At 40.1% G+C, this 22324-nt stretch overlaps 1 protein-coding gene across 1 annotated transcript in view; it reads left to right on the top strand.

Moving 5' to 3' along the window:
- LAMA3 (laminin subunit alpha 3) overlaps positions 1–22324 on the top strand; it is a 119265-nt gene that overhangs the window by 47055 nt on the left and 49886 nt on the right. The window contains exons 21-35 of the mRNA XM_037381515.1: positions 661–760; positions 1167–1323; positions 4203–4341; positions 5931–6073; positions 7423–7523; positions 7641–7794; positions 9186–9346; positions 11493–11601; positions 13807–13904; positions 16100–16265; positions 16669–16795; positions 17971–18110; positions 18488–18603; positions 19186–19397; positions 20224–20428. Of these exons, the coding sequence (XP_037237412.1) occupies positions 661–760; positions 1167–1323; positions 4203–4341; positions 5931–6073; positions 7423–7523; positions 7641–7794; positions 9186–9346; positions 11493–11601; positions 13807–13904; positions 16100–16265; positions 16669–16795; positions 17971–18110; positions 18488–18603; positions 19186–19397; positions 20224–20428 (2128 nt within the window). The remainder of the gene's footprint in view (positions 1–660; positions 761–1166; positions 1324–4202; positions 4342–5930; positions 6074–7422; positions 7524–7640; positions 7795–9185; positions 9347–11492; positions 11602–13806; positions 13905–16099; positions 16266–16668; positions 16796–17970; positions 18111–18487; positions 18604–19185; positions 19398–20223; positions 20429–22324) is intronic.

Here is a 22324-nt window from a genome sequence, read left to right as displayed (position 1 = left end):
CCTAGGCATACTTGTTCCTTAGTATGATGTATTATACCTCGTTACTAGAGGTGTCCTTTAGTTTGTGTCACAAGTCCTGTCTCCTGTAGAAAGTCATTAAATATTGTCGTCTAGTATTGGTTAAAAATATGCATAAGCTATTATATGAATATGTATGTTCTTGTTGTGTGCAATTTTTGTAACATAAATTAAATATTGGGGTACCAGACTCTGAAAGACTAACATTTTACAATTTTGCTGTTAGATTTTTGTTTTGGTTTTGGTTGTTGTTGTTTTTTGCAATAATTATTCATCATGATATTGCTGTAGGAATTCTGACTTACTAGCAAAACATTTCAATGAGTGTTCCACAGAAATGTAGTCCTGCATTTAGTAATGTGGCATGGCTTATTACTTGTGATTTTTTTTTAAAGTGGCTTTTGTCACATTCCAAGGAGAAATAAAGAAAACAACCGTGAACATGGGAGGCCAGAAATAATTGCAGCTTATACATGTGTGTTATCATGTGTTTGAAAGTGAGGGGAGTTGAGCCTGAAGGGCTCCAGAAGGAGGAAACAAGTCATTAATGGTATTTAATTAGTGGAAGCGAGGTATGTTTTCTGATAACTTTTATCACTTTTTTTCTGATGGGTTATTTGATTTCTGCTCTTTGCCTGACAGGCTGCCAGTGTGATGTTGGGGGATCCCTCAGCTCGATGTGTGCCGGGCCCTTGGGTGGCTGCCAGTGCAGGGTGCACGTCGTAGGGACGGCCTGTCAGGAGTGAGTTCATTTGAAACTGCCCACAAGTCCCTTGCTATACTTCCGCGTGAGATTCTGGATGTGTTGATAAATAAGCTGGTAAATTGTATTAGCTATTGATAATAATTTTTCTGTGCAGTTTTCTTCTTTTACTTTAATAAGATTTTTTAATTTGTTTCCTTAAATAACCAGTATCTGTTTTGCAATAGTATTGCATATGTATCTATACATCTATCAAGAGTTATATAGGAAAACATGTAAGCTGGAAAACCTTCTGGAAAGAGAATTCTTATTACATCCATCTTATTAGCTGCTATCAGGATTCCTCAGTAGTCAGTAGGTCACCTCCCTTCCACTAATTTATGCTCTTAGATGTAGACCATACGGTGACGGGTAATTCTTTGTTGTTTTTTTTTCTCCTTGAAAGGCCTGAAAAAAACTACTTTTTCCCTGATCTGCACCACATGAAGTTTGAGATTGAAGATGGTATTACTGTCAATGGAAAGGAAATTCGGTTTGGCTATGATCCTCAGGAATTTCCTAGCTTCAGTTGGAGAGGGTATGCGCAGATGTCCTCTATACAAGTAAGCTGGTATTTTGCTCAAGGCTTTGAGGAGAAAACATAGGTGTGTGGTATTTATGTCTCTACGGTACTGCTATGTGTGTGCAAGGTCATGTAGGAGCCAGGAGAAAGGGTGGGATCTCACTAATCTGAACCCTTTGGTGCTGTATCGCTGTTTGAATTAGTGAGTGTTGGTATTATTGTAAGATAATTGCTTGTGCAAACATGTGTTCTGTGAGAAATACACATTTTGTTATCTATTTAAAGAACAGAACTAATAGCTTTAAAGTCTATAATACTAAGTGCAGAATTTCTTGTCAGGCCAAGGACAGCAGAAACATAAGAAAATTGATGCTTGGCTAAATAATTTGAATTAAACAATTCTGTGGCAGACTGTGTCCTTAAGATTTTCATGTACTATCACAGTACTGTCACTAAAGTCCTCTTACACTTGCAACTTACATTGGGCGAGGAAGAGAAAGACAACTTTTATTAGGAATGATACCTTCACATTAAAGCAAACAGGAGAATGTGTAATTCAGTAAGGGAAGCTGTGAGCAGGAGCATATTGGCAACATTTATTTTAGCCTTATGACAGTCTACAAATAAACTAAACAACAGCAGAGGGAATAAGTAAATCACAGGGAGAAAATCACCATAATTTAATTGTGTGAGAAGGCACCTCTCTGACTTTGGACTGACAAGTGAACGAGGATTTAAAACAGTATGTTTGAGCAATAAATGGGATTTCCTTACGCTTCTAAAAGTAGTGTTCTGGTATTGTTGTGGCCAGCCTCTGTAAGTTGTCCAAGGACTAATGAATCACTATAGACTGAGGCACAAGCACATAACCATTGCATAAGCATAGTGATTTCCTTTCTGTTCTTCATTTTCACTCTTTCCTATTTGTTCTTTTGGTTGTTTTGGTTTTTTTTTTATCCCAGAGCTCATATTTGTTGTATCTTCAGAACTACGCCACATTCATAAATGAAGGCAACTCTCCACTAGCTCAGATTTCTTAACTTCTGATTTCTAACTCACTGCTTTTTGCATTTCATATCCAGTGACATTTTATGAAGAGGTAGTGAAAGGTTTTAGTCTCTAATCTTGCTAAAAGTGCGGATTATTTTGCTTACCTGAATAAAGCTTTTCACTCAGGTAAGAAAGCCAGCTCCAGCCCTCCTTAGTTAGATCCTTGCATAACTGAGATAGATAGTCTCACACTTTTCATTTCAAGGAACTTTTCTAATTTTGACCTAGCTTTTATGTGTCTTCAGGACCCTGAAAAAAGCCTCCTGACCTTTATGTTGCAGAAGACAAACAGTGTTAACCATGTCTACCACACACAAGGCTAGTGTAACAACTTTTTGTTAAAAGAAACCATTTCAATACAATTAAAAATTTTCAAGGTGAAATGAATAAGCTCTGTGTGACCTCAGCCCTGTAATGCTACCGACATAAGTGTTTCATTATAGACTGAGAAGCTGACAGTCGGGCTCAGATTTTAAAGCAGTGGCCAGAGTGGCCTAAGTTTGTGACAGAGGTCAAAGAACAATTTCTCCCCACTCCCTGCCTTTGCTTGAATCCAGACACCAACATCCCTTCCTCCCTCACTTCTCACATCCCTCTTTCTCTGCCTTCACTGTGTCTTCTAGATGCTCCATAAAATCTTAGGAACCATTTTGATAAATCTCCTGAAGCATGTTTATTTCTTTTGCCTTTTCTTTTTTGTTCATATCTATTTTTCAAGTGTTCCCTCAGTGCCTGTCTTACCCATGTGGTATCCTTCAGAAGCTGTCCTCCATTTAAAGCAACACTTGTAAAATGTTGCCTGCTTGTCTGTATTTTCCATTCTGGTCCACTGCCCTTCTGCAGTTACCTAGATTTTAGCTATGCAGTCTCTCAGCTATGTAGATCGCTCGGCTGGGCCATATGTCTATCTTTGCTTTCTGCTTTGCATTTCTATTAAGAAGGCAGATGTCTCTGTGATGATGATGACAAGATTGAGGAATACACATTCAGAGAAGCATATGGGAGCTGGCAGTCTTGCATTTATTGTAGCTTCTAGGAGTAAGAGAAAATGAGGCTTTGTGCTCCTTTCTCAAGTATATGGAACAGAGAAAACCTTTGTGCATTTGGGGAAACAGAATGGACCACAGCGGTGGGGAGGTCACCACACAACAGGCATCTTTGAAAGGGCCAGTCAGTTGATTGTGTTGGGTGAACTGGTGGGAGTGGGAGCTTTAGTATTTAGGATGAAAAGAAGGAAGCCAAACCCTTGAGGTTGCACCATTTCTTATTTTTCCTGGTCCGCCACCAACCGCTGAACATGTCTCTGCCAGTTCTGTGGCTCTGCAAACTAAATAATGGGGTCTGTGTGAATGCAGCCTCCTGTGGGCTCAAGAACTGCATGGCTCCAGAGGTTCAGCTCTAGGGCAAAGACGCATGCATGTTATCACATCTCTAAGAAACTACAGGATGTGGTGGAGGAGCAGAAGTTTCAGTGATGGTCTGAGATGTCTGCACGCTGTGGAGCGTTGTGTATGATCTCAGACTAGGATCTATGGTTCTGGCCTGTTCCTTTGGAATCCAGGAATAGGAATGACTCGATACCATATGCCTTCTTCATGGCACGGGAGAGGAGGGTAAAATACTGTCCATGTGTCAAGGTGCAACATCAACACATTAGTTCAGCTGCTCTGTGCCTTTATGGATAAGCTATTATTCAGTAACAGTTTTATTTCACAGGAGGTTTTGTTCTATATTCTTTTGTAAGCTGCCTGAGGCTTTCTTTTCTGTTATGGAGTTTGTCTTTGCCGAATGGTTTTTCTTTCTCTGGGTGCTAATAACAAATAATATACTTTCCTTTCCTCCTTTTCCCTTTCTTTTTATTTTTCCCAGCCAGAGGTGGTTGTGCCTATCACTGTGGCTTCCCCTAAGCTCTTCCACCTAGTCCTCCGCTATGTCAGCCTGGGCTCAAAAAGCTCTAAAGGGAAGATCTCAGTTGCTGAGGGAAAACATTTTGGCACTAATTATACTTGTAAGTGAATTAATTTTCTCACTAGGCTTGCCTGTCTTCTGTCGTATACCAACATTGCCATTCCACTATATACTTGTTTGCATGTGCATTTTTCTTGTAGGACTTTAGTATGGTGCTTGCATGGCTTCTAACTGTTCCTCTGTTCAGCACTTTATGGCTGTCTTTGTTTATTAACTTCCATTTTTCAGAATGAAGTGAGGATAACTTTGAATGTGGAAAAATCAAACCACTACTTATTTCGCATTATCCTGAGGTATATTAACCCTGGAGGTGAAATATTATCTGGTCGCATATCTGCTTGTCAATCTCAGCCTGAAACAGGTAGGTGCAACTCAACAGTGCAACAGATCAGATGGATGGTAGGACAGAGGAGCCTTTTCAAGATGCACCTAAGTCCAATTTGTAATGTCGCTTAAAGTGCATCACTTTTAACAAGTGTCGATGCTTTTGTGCTTTCCTAATATACATTGGAGTGTAATTGATGTGGCTGTGTTTGCATGAAACCCCTGCTTACAGTATTTGTTTTTTCAAATGTTTGCCAAACTCTGTACTTTCAGTTCTGCACTTGGAAGCTCTGAACTGTGTGTTTTATGAAGCTTTTAAAGAAGGCTAACAGCACTTATTTTGGTTTAGTTGCCTTTAATATTTCAGTTTAAAGGTGGCTTCTGCCTTCATTCCATGAATAACATTTATTTAATGATGAATCCAACCTACCAAGTTAGCTCTGATTACAGACCTCAACAGCATGTGATGCCTTTTGGGCCCTGATAAAAGATAAGTACTCCATATCCTTTGAATGGTAGAGGCATACCAAGCCTATATGCAGAATTATCTTTTATTATGCCTAACCTCAACATACTGATGGGAGATAATGGAGTTTAGTCATAGATCCTTTTAGTAATTATGAGGAGACAAAACTGAAGACTTCACAGATACCACTCAGCAGAGTGGCAGTTGTTTGTGGTCATGCCTGGCTTATATTGCCTGGCAGGCAGGGAACCAGCTTTTGCCTGGGTCCAGGGGCTTCAAAGCGGAAACCTTTAATATTCATAACAATTGATCCTTATGACTTTTCTTTGATAAAACATACCGCAGCTACATTTCTGTTCTACATCATCTCTGCCCAGAAGTTACTGTCAGTTGCTATGTGTAACTAAACATCTTAGATGCTACTGAGAACCTCCAGTATCTGAAATATTTGGCTGAAAGTTGCATGAGAACAGGCCCTGTGTGAGCTGAACACATTGTGAGTCAGTGCAGAGACAGGTTGAATGGAAAATAATGGAAGGGGAAAGTGAAGAAGTGAGCATTTCAGAATATTGCAAAACTGGCCGTTACAGGGGCAGAACTCTGCTTTTCTGAACCAATTTCCCCAAGACTAGCAAGAACAAAGACAACAACCACTGCATTGCTCTGTAGCTTACTGTGTGTGCTCAAATGCACTGTTAATATATACTGACAGAAAAGCCTTGATCAACTTCTCTTAGACCAAGTTTAATGGATGAAGTGATTACTACAGCATACTAAGCAAGTAGGGACATTTTACACAGTCCCTTATTTCATTATTTGTTTTTTTTTCTTGCTGGCAGGGGCTGCTCAGAGCAAAGAGTTTGTCTTCTCACCCAGTAAGGAGCCAGCTTTTGTCACAGTCCCAGGAAAAAGCTCCACAGAGCCTTTCTCACTGGTTCCAGGCACATGGACCATCAGTATAATGGCAGAGGGGGTCTTTTTGGTAAGAAAACAATTGAGGAAAACAAGTGCTTGAAGGCTGTCATGATAGTATTGCTCTGGAGTAACTTGCTGGGAAGAACCCTGCAAGCAATTGAAATTCAGCACCAGTGAAAAGAGTACAGCAGCAGAATAATGTTATGAAAATTTACAGTTCTGCCTCTGATTTAATTTTTTGTCTTCTCTGACTTTCACCTGCTTTAGTTTTCCTGTGCTTACAGACTTTAAGTCTATCTGGAATCTGTACATTCAAAGGATAAAGTAATACTAACTTACAGCACAATTTGTTGAGCATAAATGCTCACAGAATTTCGTAATGCTTATACATATCTTTATGTCATATCTAAAGTTTGACTCATCCACAGGTGACCAAGGCCTTAGTTTCTTAACAAAGATTCTTCAGAAAAGTATTACAAGATGGGCTGTGTGATTAGAAGGTCATTTTCTAAATGTTTTTATCCTCTCATCACTACTCTCAGTCACTGAAAACCAAAAATTTTCTGACAGCAGTTCTGAGAATTTGCTATAAAAAGACAAATTGTTTGAGGTGATCATGTATGAAAAACCTTAAACATGTATGGTCACAAAGACAGCATATTGAAACTCATATATATCTTGTATAGGGTTAATAAGTAGCCAGTATCTTTAGTCATTCAGCCTGGGGCTCTGTTAAATTTATGGAATACCACATAAAATGTTACTAAAGAGCTTGCAACCATATTTCTTGCTGACAGTGACAGTACTTATTGTGCCTGGGTTTTTATTTTTACTAATACCTCTGAAAAGGAATTTATTCATGATCTTAGCCCAACATATTCTCACAATACCAGTTTTTATAAGTAAGCTCTAATATGTTAATTTAAGTAGGCGAGACAGAGCAAAAATACACCAGCTTTTGAAGCACAGCTTAATAGATTACATGGAATATTTTTATAGTCATCTGGGATTTGTGAATCTCCCCTGTGGAGTCACAAACAGTTGAGTTGTGTGCAATGGGGATTGCACTCATAGGTGAAAATCACGCTCAGCTGGCTGTGTGTGACCAAGTTGTGGGGAGGCTCTTTTATGAACGCTGTCTTGTACAACACGTGATGGGAGAGTGCCTTCAGAGTTACCCTGCTTACAGGGCAGCTGCCTTCGTCCCATCCCTATGAAGATATAAATAGAGTGAGGGGGACACATTCTGATGTTACTGGCCCATGTAACAACAAAAAAATTCCATGTCTTGCAGATATCCTCTGTAAAAATTATTTATGTGGTTGGTTTTGTTCATTGCTGCATTGTGAAAGGCTAGAGATGTTCCTTTTGTAATTTTCTATATGATTTTGCATTTGTTTCATTCTTTGTTCTTAGGATTATATGGTGCTGTTACCTCGTGATTACTACGAAGCATCCATCTTGCAGATACAAGTTACAGAGCCTTGCACCTACTCAGGATATGCTTCAACAGAACAGTCAGTATATATGCTACAGAATAAACTAGCGCCTAGCAGTATTGTATTATTATCCGGCTGCACTTGAAAACAATAATAATCCTGTGTTTTGTTTGTTGTTTTTTTTGTGCATGTAAGCTGCTTGCTTTATCAGCATTTGCCATTGGGCACATTTTCCTGTGTCCTTGGTTCAGAGGCAGTGTATTTGAGACATGGGGGAGAATACAGAAGAATACCTGTGCGACAGCCAACTCCTGATCAACCGCTGATGACCCATATCAGTGGAAGAGAGGTCAGATTCCTGCCTGCTAATTATGGTCCCGTCTGTACTGTTGACTATAAACCTACGGGACTAAAATGGTTGCAGATTTACAGCTCAGGATTTGCAGATCTGTAACACATCCCTAAAACAGACTCTGTGCCAAGTTCTGCATTTTATACAGAACTGTAAATGGATCAGTGGAGGCCAATTTATAACTGACTAGAGTAGACATTTCGCTCTGACAAAAGTATTTTATTAAATAAAAATCCCGCTGCTTTAGGCATACTGGCTTGTTAAGCATACTGTTTAATTGCAGCAGAAATGACATAATGGTTTGTCAGCAGAAGTGGTGTACGTACATCACTCTAAATCTCTAAGCTCTTTTTTTTTTTTTCTTAAATAGCTATACTTATGTAAAATATTTGCTTTACTAAAAAAAGAAGCAGAAGCAATTATGCCACTGCTGTAGGTCCATTGAGAGAGAAAAGTATGTTTTATGAGATGAAAAATTATGCTAGAAACGTGTTTGGTAAAAAGAAGGTATTTTATCAAGTACATGATAATTACATGTAAAGTGATTATGCCCTCTATTGGGGGTGCTTGGATATTGCTTTTAGAAATATAAAATGTAACAAGAATATTTACAGGCCACAGGCCCTGGTGCTTCATCACTGATGCATGTGCAAAACTTGACTGCTATGAATAATTACAGTGAAGTCAAGAGGGGTGTTGACAGAATTACTTACATGTTTAAGTGTTCATAGCCAAAGGAAATATTGAGAAAAACAGTTTAAATTTGAAAATAATTATATAGCCAACTGTAGCAAAAGCATGTATAACCATGTAGCTTTTCATGCAACTGCTTCGAAGTATCTTGCATCCAATATTGTGTTGAACAATTTGTGCAGGTAAATTAAAATTCGATGCTTCAGAAAGTGGCATAGGCTGTTTGTTGTTTGCTGGAGAAGGTGCTTTCATTTTTTGTAGGGAATCGATATACAGCGCTGCTGTAGTCTGGAAATATTTTTTCAGTGGAGAAGTAGATTCAATTTTTATATGTTATTAAAGATAGCTTAGAGATGAGAGTGGCAGTTTTGTTGTACCATTAAAGTTTCCTTGCTGGTACATTCTGCTGGGGAGAAGAGAGAGAATAACATACGCATTTCCTAGGCTTATTTTAGAGCCTTCCTAGAACTGTTATAATGGCAACCGTTTCTTGAACTTGGTTGACTCTTATTAGTGGATGAAGTGATATTTCTAAGCATTGCTTCCATTCTGCTGGATGTCATTTGCTGAGACATTACAGGATTAGCCCTGGACTAATGCTGAATGGCTGGCTTGCAGGGCAGGAAGAGGGAGCTTCCTGCAAGAAAGAGAAAGAAATCTAACAGCTTTTCTCTATTTCAATGATCTTGACCTAGGTCAATTTACAGATGATCATAAATGTTTCTCAAGTCGGTCGCTATGTTCTGATTTTTGAATATGCCAATGAAGAGGATCAGTTATATACTGCTGAGGTAACGGTACATAGCCCTGGACCTGTCACTGAAGGCAGAGTAAGAATATATAGTTGTAAATACAGGTAAGAATTCCTGAAGTAACCATTAAATGATTAAATAAGCGTTTGGGATTTAATTATACTTCTAATGTTTTGGAATCCGTTCTGTAGATTGTTTGAATTTTAGTGTGATTTAAAAGCGAGTGCATGATTCTGTGAGTATTGTACAGATTTTTAATTCTCTCTGTGCAATCAGCTCAGTGAATACTGCTACTGCTTCAGTGAACTGTGTTTCTGTACAAAGGTTACTTTTTTATATGCATTTATAAATCCTTATAAACTATTAATCTCCAAGTCCAGTGGGAGAGCATCACTGTTGTTGGCTGCAGATGCCTGCACTGTTTTTATTTAGTTAAAATCGTGTCCAAGGGTTTTGGCTATAAAAAATGTAACAGCCAGCTTTACAACATATTCCCACCGTTTCTAACAAGATCTGCTGAAGAAGTATAAAGCCGTCTGGCATTCTGAGTGTAGCCATCTTCTGGCTGTTAGGCTGTAGGCAAGGTCTTCAGCCAAATGCTTCTTTGACCTTGTTGTCTACTGAGGTTACTGCAGATGTTGCTGCTCGAGAGATTTTGTCTGCCCTGAGGGAGATTGTCTTGACACTTGAGCATTTCAGCTTATGATTCAAATTAGGATTGTGAACATGCAGATGCTTGTACCCTTGGGAGAGCCTACCCAGTGCCAGGGGACTGCAGATGTCTGTCCTTCTTTCCCGTGAGCCAAGTGTTTGGCAGACTCGAGGCTTAGGGATATTCAGGATGAAATTGCCCAGTAAGAAAAATCATTCTCATCAGCACGTTTGTGATACAGAGCAAAGCTATGTGGAACAGTGACTGTCAGGTTATTGCTGGGGAAAGCTCTTATTTTAGCCTGTTAACACTTTGAGCCCCATACTACTTGCTATAAATCTTCCATTTTATTGCCTTTTTTTCCCCAAAAACACATTTTATGGGCCAATGTTGAACATACTTGTTTGTTCATGTGATACACTAAGAACTTGCTCATGAAGATACAAAGAAAGCCTGTGCTACTTCAATGTAGCAATGCAGAAAATCCCTTTTGTGGCCATTCTGCATGCAGCTAATGGTCACGTTGCAAGTAAGTTGTGTGACACCTAGCCTAAGCTGGAAGCTACAAGTCTCTTCTGTTAAAAATTGCATCAAGAATTACATAGTGAGGTACATGCAGGTAAGAGTCACTTATATAATCAGGAATATATTGTTCCAGGCCTTCTGACAGCTCTGTAAGTTTGATTATTCCCAATAAAACATCGTAAGAGCATAAAACATTGCAAGCTTCCAATGAATCACAAATAAGGGACTTACATTTCTCCAGTCTTAAATGTCCTTAGCCCTGAGCTGACCTTATTTCTGAGCTGCGCTGTAAACAAGAGTGAAAATTCCACATTCTCTGGTTCATAGCGGAGAAACAGAGAAACAGTTGTGTAGTGGTTACAGCTTCTCACCCATGGCATGCTGGCTGGCACAGCTGAGCAGAAGTGCAGAAGAAAGAAAAGAAATTTTTCAAATTAAGAAATTATTCAAAGACTTTAGCGAGAACTTCCTCCTAGCATGTATTTGCCTTTACCAAAAATGCACAGCCCATCTAAGGTAGTCAGTAAGAGGCAAACCAACATTTTTTTCACTTGTACTGAGGAGTCTCTCAGTGTACGGAATAGCTTCCTAAAATCAAGGCTGGCCCAACTGCCATTGTGTGGTGGGAGCTGCTGATCCACACCATCAGTGGCACGTGGCAGTAGTGGAAAGCAGCAGCCGGTGTGTGCTGGCACCTCAAGGAGCATGGCCCAGGCACAGATGTAACACACCATGTTACACAGCATGGAAACCTCTACAGTTGGCATGTATGTGTATCTTTGTTCACATCCTACTTAAAACAGTAGCTCAAATGGATATCAGAGCTGAAGGTCTGGAGGTCTGGGTAGGTCAACCTACAAAGGACAAGTAGTATTTTGTACGTGGTACATCCTTTGTCTCACTAGCGAGGATACTGCATGTTCATCAGTGGCCAAAGGTAGTTACTGACGAACCAGCAGGGTGGATAGGCACCAGTGGTGAGGCTAGCCGGAAGCTAGGCAGCTGAGCTAGGCAATAGCCTCAACACAGGGCAATGCCAACACGCTCATTTTTAAACCTGCTTTCTGTCTTAGTTTCCTTTGTCGCAGTGTTGTAGTTGATGACAGGAATCGCATTGCAGCCTATGACCTTCTGTCAGATACAACGATACATATTAAGGCATCATCAATTAATTTTCTTCTGGTAAGTTTCTATTTTATTTTCCCCTTTTGTAATACTCATTCCCTGAGTGGGTAAAGAGACACTGTATGGTAATGTATGAAATGATGTATATTAGATGCTTGAAGATGTTTCTTTATATATACTCAGAGAATACTGAGGCAAACTTGATCAGTTCCAAAGACAAACAGAAATGTGGCTTTCCTGGAAAGAGTTTGTACAACTGTCTTGTGCTTTATTTCAGTTCCCCTCTTTCTTTTCTACATGTAATCTTTAAATGAAAAATCTTCTGGTAGCTTTTATACTTCATGATTTTTATAATTTTTTTTCCTTAGCTTTCACTTTTTTTAATCCTCAAAACCCACGTGGGTTTCTTACTAAATTTGGCTAATAAATGCATTCATTTCAAGTATCAAATGCATTCATTAGCTATGTAACTTTTAAATATTTTGAATTAAAAGCCTTCGCTGACCTCTTTTGGCCACACTAGGAATACATTTTTCTGTATACAGTTTTCTTCTGTTTTGTTTGTTTTCCATTTTAGAAACACAAGGTGAATTACAGAGTCGATTAAAACCTAGAGTTGAAACCCTGCTATAAACGAACAGTAGTTTCATGGAAGTGTTAGGATTAACAACCAATATGCTTTTTCCATGTCATGAGGCAGTGTTCAGTGTGAACAAATACCATTCAAATTGTTAGCTCCCTGCAGTGATTGCTGTGCTAGCAAGATGTGTATCCAAAAAACGTTGGTTGATATTGTTAGTTTGTATCTCCATATGTGGAAGTCTCTTGTGCTAAAAAACTCTTTGTTTTTTGTTTCTAAATTCCAGTTTTCATTCTCTGAAAAACTTGCTGCAAGGTAAATGTCAGTATTCTCTTGAGATACAGGAACTATTTCCCCCATGTTGAATGTAGAGACTGTACTTAGCAAAAGATAGAAAGAAGGGAGGAAAGAGCTACTAGTAGTTAGACACTAATCATGGAGTCATTGGCACCAGCTTTGGGGTTAAAGACCCTTGTGTGACCCCCTGTTATGTAGAGGAGAGAGGCAAAGGGGAACCACCTGCGATGCTGGAGTTCAGGAATCTGGTCTAAATAAAGGGGAAATGGGGTTCTTGAGGTCAGCTTTCAAGAGAGGCTCTTACAACTTCATAGTCTTTATTGCACGCTGATGCATACAAGCTCTCTAAACCCAGACCATGTTTCAGACTAAATTTTTGGCACTCATATAATGCAGTTCAAAGCTTCAGAGACTACCTTGTTCTGCAGGAGCCCTGTGGGTCCTAACATGCAGGACAGGCACAATGTTTGCTGCTCATGAAAAGGAACTTTTAGCACTCTGCCTTCTAGCTTATAAAGGGTTTCTAGTCCCTGCTTGCTACTGCTAAAACACAAGCTCAGATCCCTTAGGACCTGCTTCTAAGCTGAGTCACTTTGTACATTAGTGAGTTCTCCCTATGCAATTGTTATTTATATTAATACACGGTGCTAGTTATTTTATACTTATCAGGCATCTTTATCTCCTTTTCAGATAGTTCATGCACAAATTTTGTGACCTGCACTTATGTATTTTATAAATGTAGGTAGTATGTTTTATTAGTGCAGACTGTTGTGTCTACCCATAAGCACTCCAGTATGTCCTTACCACCATGGCTACAGCAGGACTACCACAGCTTCATTTGCTCATGTCTAGTTTTAGTTTAAAAAAAAATAAATTAAAAATCATATGCAGTCTTTTTTGGCTTTTAAAATGAGCTCTGAATCTACTGGGAGAAATCCTGGTGTCACTGAAACTCACTCCTATGGACTTTGTGCAAGCGTTTGTGCCTGCATTTCAGAAGGTCTGGGAATTTCCCCAGTCCAAAAGTCTCTAACACCACAGGTGAGGGCTTTTCCCTTCCACCTCTGTATGCTCCTTGCCTAGCTTCTGACCCCATGAGATGGTCTTCTGTCATTCCCATTGCCATACATATACTTAAGTTTTAATTTATTTAACTTCTGAACAGCCAGCGCTCACCTGAGAAGGACAGAGAAAGGCAATTCAACATGGAGGCATTCAGGTGCAGGCAGGTAAAGGGATCCAAAACCTTGTAGGAAGTGCATGATAAAACATGGCTTTGAGCTCAGGTCTCTCCATGCTAAAATTAGGCTTCATCTGTCCCGTTCAGGCCTGGCCGTATTATTTACAGTATTAATTATTAATTGTGGCTTGTGCTTATTTTTCAGCACAAGGTTTGCATTGTATCAGCTGAAGAATTTTCTCCAGAATATGTGGATCCTAAAGTACAGTGCATAGCTGCTTACAAGAGTACCCGTGATGGAAGGTAACTTGCTTGGTTTTATCCTTCATATTTTCTGAAGAACCTGAAAGGCAGAGTAAATGGGATTTTAATTCTTTGCTGAGTTGATTTGTAGGCCACTTTTGCAAAGTAGTATTTGTAAAAAAGCTGAAGTGTTAGTGTTAATCTAGACAATATTTGTGCAGGATTTTGTTAATACTAGCCTCTTCCTGGCCATTCTGAACTACTGAGTGCTGATGTATTAGAAAACACACATCTTTCACTTGCTGTCTGGTACGATAGGTGGAGATACATTGCTGCTTTGGTGGCCTGAAATGCTTACTGCTCCATCTGGAGTTTCATTCTACTGTTACTGCTTCAGCTGTTCAAAAATGGCTTTAATTTATCATTAGGTAGGGGATGTGACTGCCCTTTCAGACACAAATCCACCAACTCAACTTGGCAGTATCAAACTACTCAACATGTAACCCCCCACTTCACAAATAAGCCATTCCCTTGGGCCCGTATAATAGGTGTGCCCTCAGCATTCATCCCACACAGGAGCGCCAGGTGATCCTTCTCCTCCCTTCTACTTGTATAGGACCAGTAATTAGAGCACTCATATCCAGCTTGGTTGACCCATGGCTCTTCTCTTGTTGTGGAGATCTGAACTTGAACTTCCACTTCCCCCAAGTGGTCAGGTTTGGGTTCTGCAGAGCACTTGCTGTGTCCTGTTGAAGCTGTTCCCCTCTCCGTGTATTTTATTCTTTGGGCCAGACAGGAACAAATTAGCTTCCAAATTAGGGAGCCCGCATTTCAGTTCTTGTTGCAGTCCCCAGGATGTCCCTTGTGATGCTGCTCCTAAGGCGTTCTTCCTACTGATCTGGCAATGGGAAGGGCCTCAAAATAAAAGTAAACATCATTTATAGGACTTTGGAGGCAGAAAGAGTTGGTGACTAGCTCTAATAGTTATCCAGACAGTAGCTTCTAATATAATGGGTGAATTGAAATAGAAACAGAAAAATCTGGATAGTAAATTGGATAAAAGCATGTGACTCTACTTGGCTTCCAAGCATGCATAGCATTGAATCTCAGCTTTAATTCTCCTACTCAGAGTATTACAACTGAGAGCAGCTTTCTAAGACTGAAGGTAGTTGTCCTTTACTGCATTCCTGGGCATTTATATTCTGAGTAAAATGGGAGAAAGAGGCTGGGTGGAAAACATGATTTAAAGTAAAACTAATGTAGAAATGTGTACCCTTTACTTTGGTTTTGTGTTTTGGGGGGGGTTTAATCTCTTGTTTTATTTGCATGGTTTACTGTATGTTTATGTGCTGTTATTAAGACCATTATCTGGCAGCATTTTTGCTTTCCTGAAGGTGTTTAGTGTTCACCAAGATGAAAGATGCGGAGTCTTGGCTCAGTTTAACAGTATTACAAGTGGAAGCTGCATGTGATTTCCCACACAGGCCTGGCAAATACGTCTCAGTCCTGGCCCTGAAATGTACTTGCCGTTCCAGTTCTGGGCCTGTCTTGAGCAAAAATTAATCATCGTCTGTTGAGTACTTACAAACAGTGAACAAATACTTGCAGGAGACCCCCAAAAATATTTTTTCCTGCAGTCTTAGAAAATACTTCTCTCAATCAACTTCTTCAGAATTAAATATACCAAGGAAGAAATAGTTAAGCACAGCAGTGCAGGAATAAGGATGCTTTCAAAGGAGCACTGTTACTTATTTTGGCACCAATTCTACAAATATTTGAGTGTATACTTAACTAAGTACTTAAGTAGTTCCATTGACTTCAGTGGGAAAACTTGCATGCTTAAAGGATACACCTATGTAAATATTTGTAGAACTGAGAATTCAGTATTAGTAGAGATTCTGGTGAATGTAACTAACTGGATTAACTAAAATTTAATTTTTTAACAGTCTAAGTTCCCTTATGTTTCATCTTCCTTAGCAAATCCTTTTCATTGAAACTGTTCAGATTATGGAAATTTTGAGTGAATAAAATCAGTTAATGTACATTTTCCCCTTTGTGAATTAAATCCATACCTCTTGTTTTCATTTACTTTCTGATCATTTCCATAGAATCCAAAGAGTAACAGGGGTTACTGTAGCATTATTAATTGTAATACAGTCTAGTATATTGACTTGTGTGAATCAACTGCTTTTCCTTTTATGATGCTTAAGAAATTCTCCTGGCCCCAAGAGTACTTACTATAATTCTGTGTTTAGTGCAACATGCATTCCTTCAGTGTACGAAACTCCACCAGCAGCTTTGGTTTTGGATGCATTCAAGGATGGGAAAATTTCTGAAGTACCGAGAAATATACTCTATGATCCACTGAGTGTCCCTTTACCTTCTGACTCAATTAATGGAGTCACCTTGACGCCATTACAGGTATCTCATATTTTGAAAACTTTGTTTCCTAAGTCACAAAGTATGTTCTTGGTAAAGCTAAATAGGTGAAACCCTTTAAGAGAACCAAAACCGAGTGATGTCATATGATCAAAGTGTTGCAGACTGAATAAGCCACAAAGACAATATACAGAAAGAGAAACAAAAATGCCAGCTTCTTTCTAAACTACGCAGTAGTCTGTCACAGACTGCAGAAGAACATTGCTTGGCATGCAGACAGATAGAAGCATGCAGTTGTAATGCCATATTCTTTGAAGATATTTAACTTGCTGAGAGATGCTAAGCCCCCTCTCTTTCATTGCAGGTAGGTGGCACAGAGCAGAGCTCATAAACCCAAGAATATCACGAAGCAAATACACTATCAGAGCTGTTCTTGTTTCTGCAGAACCAGATTACCTTGAGTGGCAGAGTGCCCCACTTGGGCAGATATGTATTTGTGGTACATTTTTATCAGCCAGCATACCCAGTGTTCCCTGTGCAAGTGCGTGTGGATGCGGGACGTGTGTGGTCAGGTAAGCATCTGAATTTTATCTAACTCCTTTCCTTTCTCAGCATTTTGGCATATGGAGTTGTGGTGGGTTGACCCTGACTGGATGCCAGGTGCCCACCAAAGCCACTCTTTATCACTCCGCTCCTCAGCTGGACAGGGGAGAGAAAAATACAATGAAAGGCTCCTGGGTTGAGATGGGGACAAGGAGGTCATTCACCAAGTACTGTCCCGGGCAAAACAGACTGGACTTGGGGAAATTAGTGTAATTTATTACCAACCAAATCAGAGTAGAACAATGAGAAATAAAACCAAATCTTAAAACCTCTTTCCTTTCACCCCTCCCTTCTTCCTGGGCTTAACTTCACTCCCGATTTCTCTCCCTCCTCCCCCTCCAGCAGCACAGGGGGACGGGGAATGGGTGCTTCAGCCAGTCCATCACACGCTGTCTCTGCCGCACCTTCCCTGTCACACTGCCCTGCTCCAGCCTGGGGTCCCTCCCACGGGAGACAGTCCTTCACGCGTCCTTCCCCCAGGCTGCAGCCCTTCCCAGCCTGCCCCAGCCGGGTCCCCCCCCGGGCGCAGCCCCTCAGGCACAGCCGGCTCCAGCCCGGGTCCCCCGTGGGGTTACAAGCCCGGCCAGCAAACCTGCCCCAGCCTGGGCTCCTCTCTCCATGGGTCCGCAGACCCTGCCAGCAAACCCGTTTCAGCACGGGCTTCCCACGGGGTCACAGCCTCCTTTGGGCACCCACCTGCTCTGGTGTGGGGTCCTCCACGGGCTGCAGGTGGGGATCTGCTCCACCATGGACCCCCACGGGCTGAGGGGCACAGCCTGCCCCACCGTGGGCTTCACCGCGGGCTGCCGGGGAATCTCTGCTCCGGCGCCTGGAGCCCCCCCTGCCCCTCCTGCACTGACCCGGGGAGCTGCAGGGATGTTGCTCTCACATAGTCTCACTGCTTTCTTCTGCTGCAGGTGCCCAGTCTTTTTTACCCCCCTGCTGCCTTAGAAATGTTATCCCAGAGGGCTACCACTGTTGCTGATGGGCTCAACCTTGGCCAGTTGCAGGTTCATCTTAGAGCCAGCTGGCACTGGCTCTATTGGACACAGGGGATGCTTCTAGCAGCTTCTTACAGAAGCCACCTCTGTAACCCCTGCTACCAAAACCTTGCCACACAAACCCAGTATTTTTTTTCTTCTAGGTTCCTTCAGTGCTTCGTTCTGTCCTCATATATCTGGCTGTCGGGAGCAGGTGATTGCAGAAAACCAAATTGAGCTTGAAATTTCTGAACCCAAAGTCTCTGTTACAGTGACGATACCTGATGGAAGAATGCTGGTTCTGGTATGTTTATTGCATAAATACACTTGGAAATGTTATTCTCAGTTTCACCATTCATTTAGAGATAGATGCAGAGATGAAAGCCAAACAGAATTTTTGCAATGTTGTGTTTCAGATTTTTAGGATCTTGTGCACTGCTTCTGCTTTATTTTAAATTTTTAAGATACTATACACCGGTTTTATTGTATACTGCTTGTAGCATCACAGCTCTGGGGGGAAAGATAAGGAATATATTTTCCTGGGTTTTTTCAGTTAAAATGTTAGGGGTTTTGAGAAAATCCAGAACACATAATGAAGCAACATTTAAATATATAAATGCCTTAGCTTGTGTCTTTTGCCTTTCTCTGAAATGTACAATTTAGCTTTCTTATTGTTTTAAGGAAAATGTCTTAGTTGTTCCAGCAGACATCTACAGTTATAAAATTCTTGACAAAAAGACAGTGGACAAGTCATTTGATTTTATCAGCCAATGTGGAGGAAACAGTTTCTATATTGAGTAAGCATCGCCTTCTAAAAAACTGAATGTTGATAACAAGCTGGGAATTAATATTACTTTTACTCAATGTTAAAGACAGATGTATAAAATCCCCATCATTGTGCTACATTAAAATGCTTTTTATGGCTTATGCTGGCCCATTAAATTCCCATGAGTCATTTTTCCATGACTTTCTATTGTAAATGAAATTTAAGGTTCGAGCTTTATTGCTCATAGTACAAAAGAAGACAATCTACGTCATCTTTCTGTCTTTGGTATTTCCATCTTTGGTGGTTGGTATTTTGCTTGGCATGTCTGAACTCATATGACTAATATACACACTTTCTTTGAAAAAAATCCCTTACCTGCATGTTCAGAGCCATTCACCACTAATTTAATTAAAGTATATCCTTGAATGTGTACTGATGCCATCCTTATGTCAAAGAACTGCTTGAAAAACAGGAACAGTGATTTATTGAACCACTGCAAAGCATGCTTTTGGGAAATAACATGTTACGGGAAACACGTTGTTATTCCCACGTAATGGGAAATAACAATTCCCAAGTGCCAGTACTTACATGATTTATATTTCAATTTAAATAGCCCAGAAGAATCGTCGGCCTTCTGTAAGGACTCTGTAAGGTCGCTAGTGGCTTTCTACAACAATGGAGCCCTGCCATGTAATTGCCATAGTGCAGGTGCCACGAGCCCTACTTGCAGCCCCCTGGGAGGACAGTGTATTTGCAGACCTAATGTCATCGGTCGTCAGTGCAGCCGATGCCAAACTGGCTATTATGGATTCCCATTCTGCAAGTGTAAGTACATGCTCAGACTTATTCAGCACCTGACCCAACCTTTTAATTCTCTGATTTTACTGCATAGGTACCTCAGCCTCAATTTTCTTTATAGGGCTTGATCATATGAGAGGCTGGTTGAGCCATCTTAGATTTAGCATAGCATAGCTTTCAATTTAAGGCAGAAGTAACTCAATCCCCTTAAAGCACACATAGTTCACGATGAAGTGTGCCTTCACATGTGTTAGTCTGATCAGCCGTAGTAGTCTTACAGCAAAACTGGTTAAAATCCATATTGCCACTCTTTCGGTCAAGTGGATTTTTCTGCGCTGACTGCACACATCATTTCCATGTTAATACTGTTGTATCCCAGTTTACACCTTCCAAGATTTTCCACAGATAATCAGAGACACAGCATTCCTAGTTTCTCATATTCTGTTGTTACTCTTTTTAACATCAGCAGATTTATAGATTATACCAGCAGTCCTCAGCTGCCTTCCCAGATACTATACTTGATGTTTATAAACATTGCTTTGTACAAGTGGTGCCCTTAACACCAGAACTATTTGTTGCTTAATCCTTGGCAGTTTTGGGAAGTGATTAATAATGCTTGTGGGGAAGTTAACCAACCTGTGAAAAGAGCCAGGCACTACAGCTACTCTTTGAAACTACTGTTAGAGTCATATGGTTGGTTTCCATGACCCTGAGCTTAAAACTAGTGACAGAGAGAAAAGAATTATGTCCTTTATACATAAAGGTTGTGCGTGTTTTTTTCATATGCAAGTTTAGTAGTTGATCATTGTCAGTTGAGAAGTGATTGATTTGTAGAACATTTTCTTTGACCTAGTATGCAACTGCGGGCAGCGTCTTTGTGATGACGTGACTGGGAAATGTATTTGCCCTCCGCGAACTGTGAAACCAAAATGTGAAGTGTGTGAGAAACATTACTTCAGCTATCACCCTCTTGCTGGCTGCGAGAGCTGCAACTGTTCAGAAAGAGGAGTTGTTAATGTGGCAAACCCAGAATGTGAAAAAGCTAACGGGCAATGCAAGTAAGTTTGGGTTATCTGCGTTATGATGCACGAGTGGCTTGCCTCGCCATTCTTTTCAGGTATTTGGAGGGGATGTGGGAAACTTATGATGATGGTCAATGCGGATTTAAGCAGCGCTTGGTGATAGTGAGGACTCGGCTGTTTCAGGGATAACACCTGCAATATTTTAGTGGAAACTTGGTTTATGCAGGTAGCTAATGGTGGTATTTAGGACTCCTGGGCTTGCATTCTGTTTGCTGGTGACTTGACGTGTCAGTCATGGTAAGTCACCAAATCTCTGTCCAGCTTATGTGACTTATCTGATGTCGGTTAGTAGCAGACCTCAGATCAGAGCTCCTGACTTCTGGACACATACATCATTTGTGATGGTGTACATGATTTCCCACATTCTTAAAACTTTGCGGCTGACCTTTCACAATCTGATGTCTGGATTTAAGTCCAGTTTTCAAGTATTGTAAAGCTTGAATGTTTGCAATGGATTTTGAGAAACTTTGATGATCTGTGCTGTGTTTATGGAAAATACGGTTCAATTGGAGCCATAGGTGGTAAATGCTCTTAAAATTTTGCTTTCTGTACGACATATGCTTATTTTTCTGTGGCTCGTCATGCTGAGATGAGAATAAATTCTTTAGTTTTAGTCTCTTATTTATATCCTCTAAAACAGGTATAGTATACTCCCGCAACCATAGGGAATGATCTTAATTCAAATGCTATCATATTAGTGTAGTTGAACATTTCTGTTATTTCCTTGGGGAGATCAAGTCCTTAAATAGCAAGTACGAATACTTGATAGCCAGTAGGTTGTGTAAGGCCAGGATTAGTTCAGTTTGATTGGTTTGGCTACATTAGGGTCCTAACAAAGAGAAGTTTGTCCTTCCTGCTCTGACATTAAGCCTGTGAATATGATAGAGAACACTAATTTTCAGAGAATGCTTATATTATTTCCCAAATTTAAATTATTTTCCTAAGTCTGTCCTTTTCATATGAAGTGAATAATTGTCTTATCCCAAGAGCAAAACAGGAATCTGTTTATATTTCAGAGTTGGGGTTCAGGTTTAAAGTGTAGCATATTCTGTAGCTCTCAGTCTGATTAATCTCCACTTTCATTTTCCCCATACAATACAAAATAAAATCAAAATAATTACTATACAAAATTAAAGCAAATAAATAATTGTCAGATGAGATCTAGTACTTCAAAGAAAGGACTTAGCACATTTCTACTTGAGTAAAACTGAGAATAATTTTTACAGAAATAGTCACATTTTTCCATTTCAGTGAAAATCTGTATTGCCTGATTATAATGGTGATATTTTTCATGTGCAGCCTGATTGGAAATATCAAAGAAATGATAGCTTTTTGGTAAAAAAATTCGGAAGCAAAATTTGGCATTCAGCACATACTTTTGGACTGATTGCTGAAGTATATAGCTAACTACTACATTCTGATTAATACTTTTCTTTCTGTGGATTACACGAAGTTTGAAGTCTCCATCCAGCGCCAGTTATCTGTGTATGTAGGGTAATGTATTCAGAGATACTCTGAGAAACCTCACCCATTGCTTGGTGACTTGAGTAATTGCTTTCATATATGATATGAAGTGCTGTCTTTGTCCTCATACTTCGACTGTTCGTTTCCATTAAATTCATAGTGTTAGTTCACATATGAATTTGGTGCTGAGATCCAAAGGAGACTCCACCACCAGTTTGCTAAGATTTTTAAAAATTATGTTATCACAACTAAAATGTAAAGATGTGGATGGTGGTGGTGGCAGACATTCTTCATCAATGGATCCTTACTCTCTTGAAAACTGCTTTGGGCTGGTACAGACAGTTTACCAGCATAGACAGGAGGAAGAGGCAACATCAAATCTACATTTTCACTAGTTTTATCAGAACT

This window comes from Falco rusticolus, chromosome 3 (genome assembly GCF_015220075.1).
Source record: "Falco rusticolus isolate bFalRus1 chromosome 3, bFalRus1.pri, whole genome shotgun sequence".
In the NCBI taxonomy this organism is placed as follows: Eukaryota; Metazoa; Chordata; class Aves; order Falconiformes; family Falconidae; genus Falco; species Falco rusticolus.
This window is presented reverse-complemented; position numbering and strand designations above follow the sequence as displayed.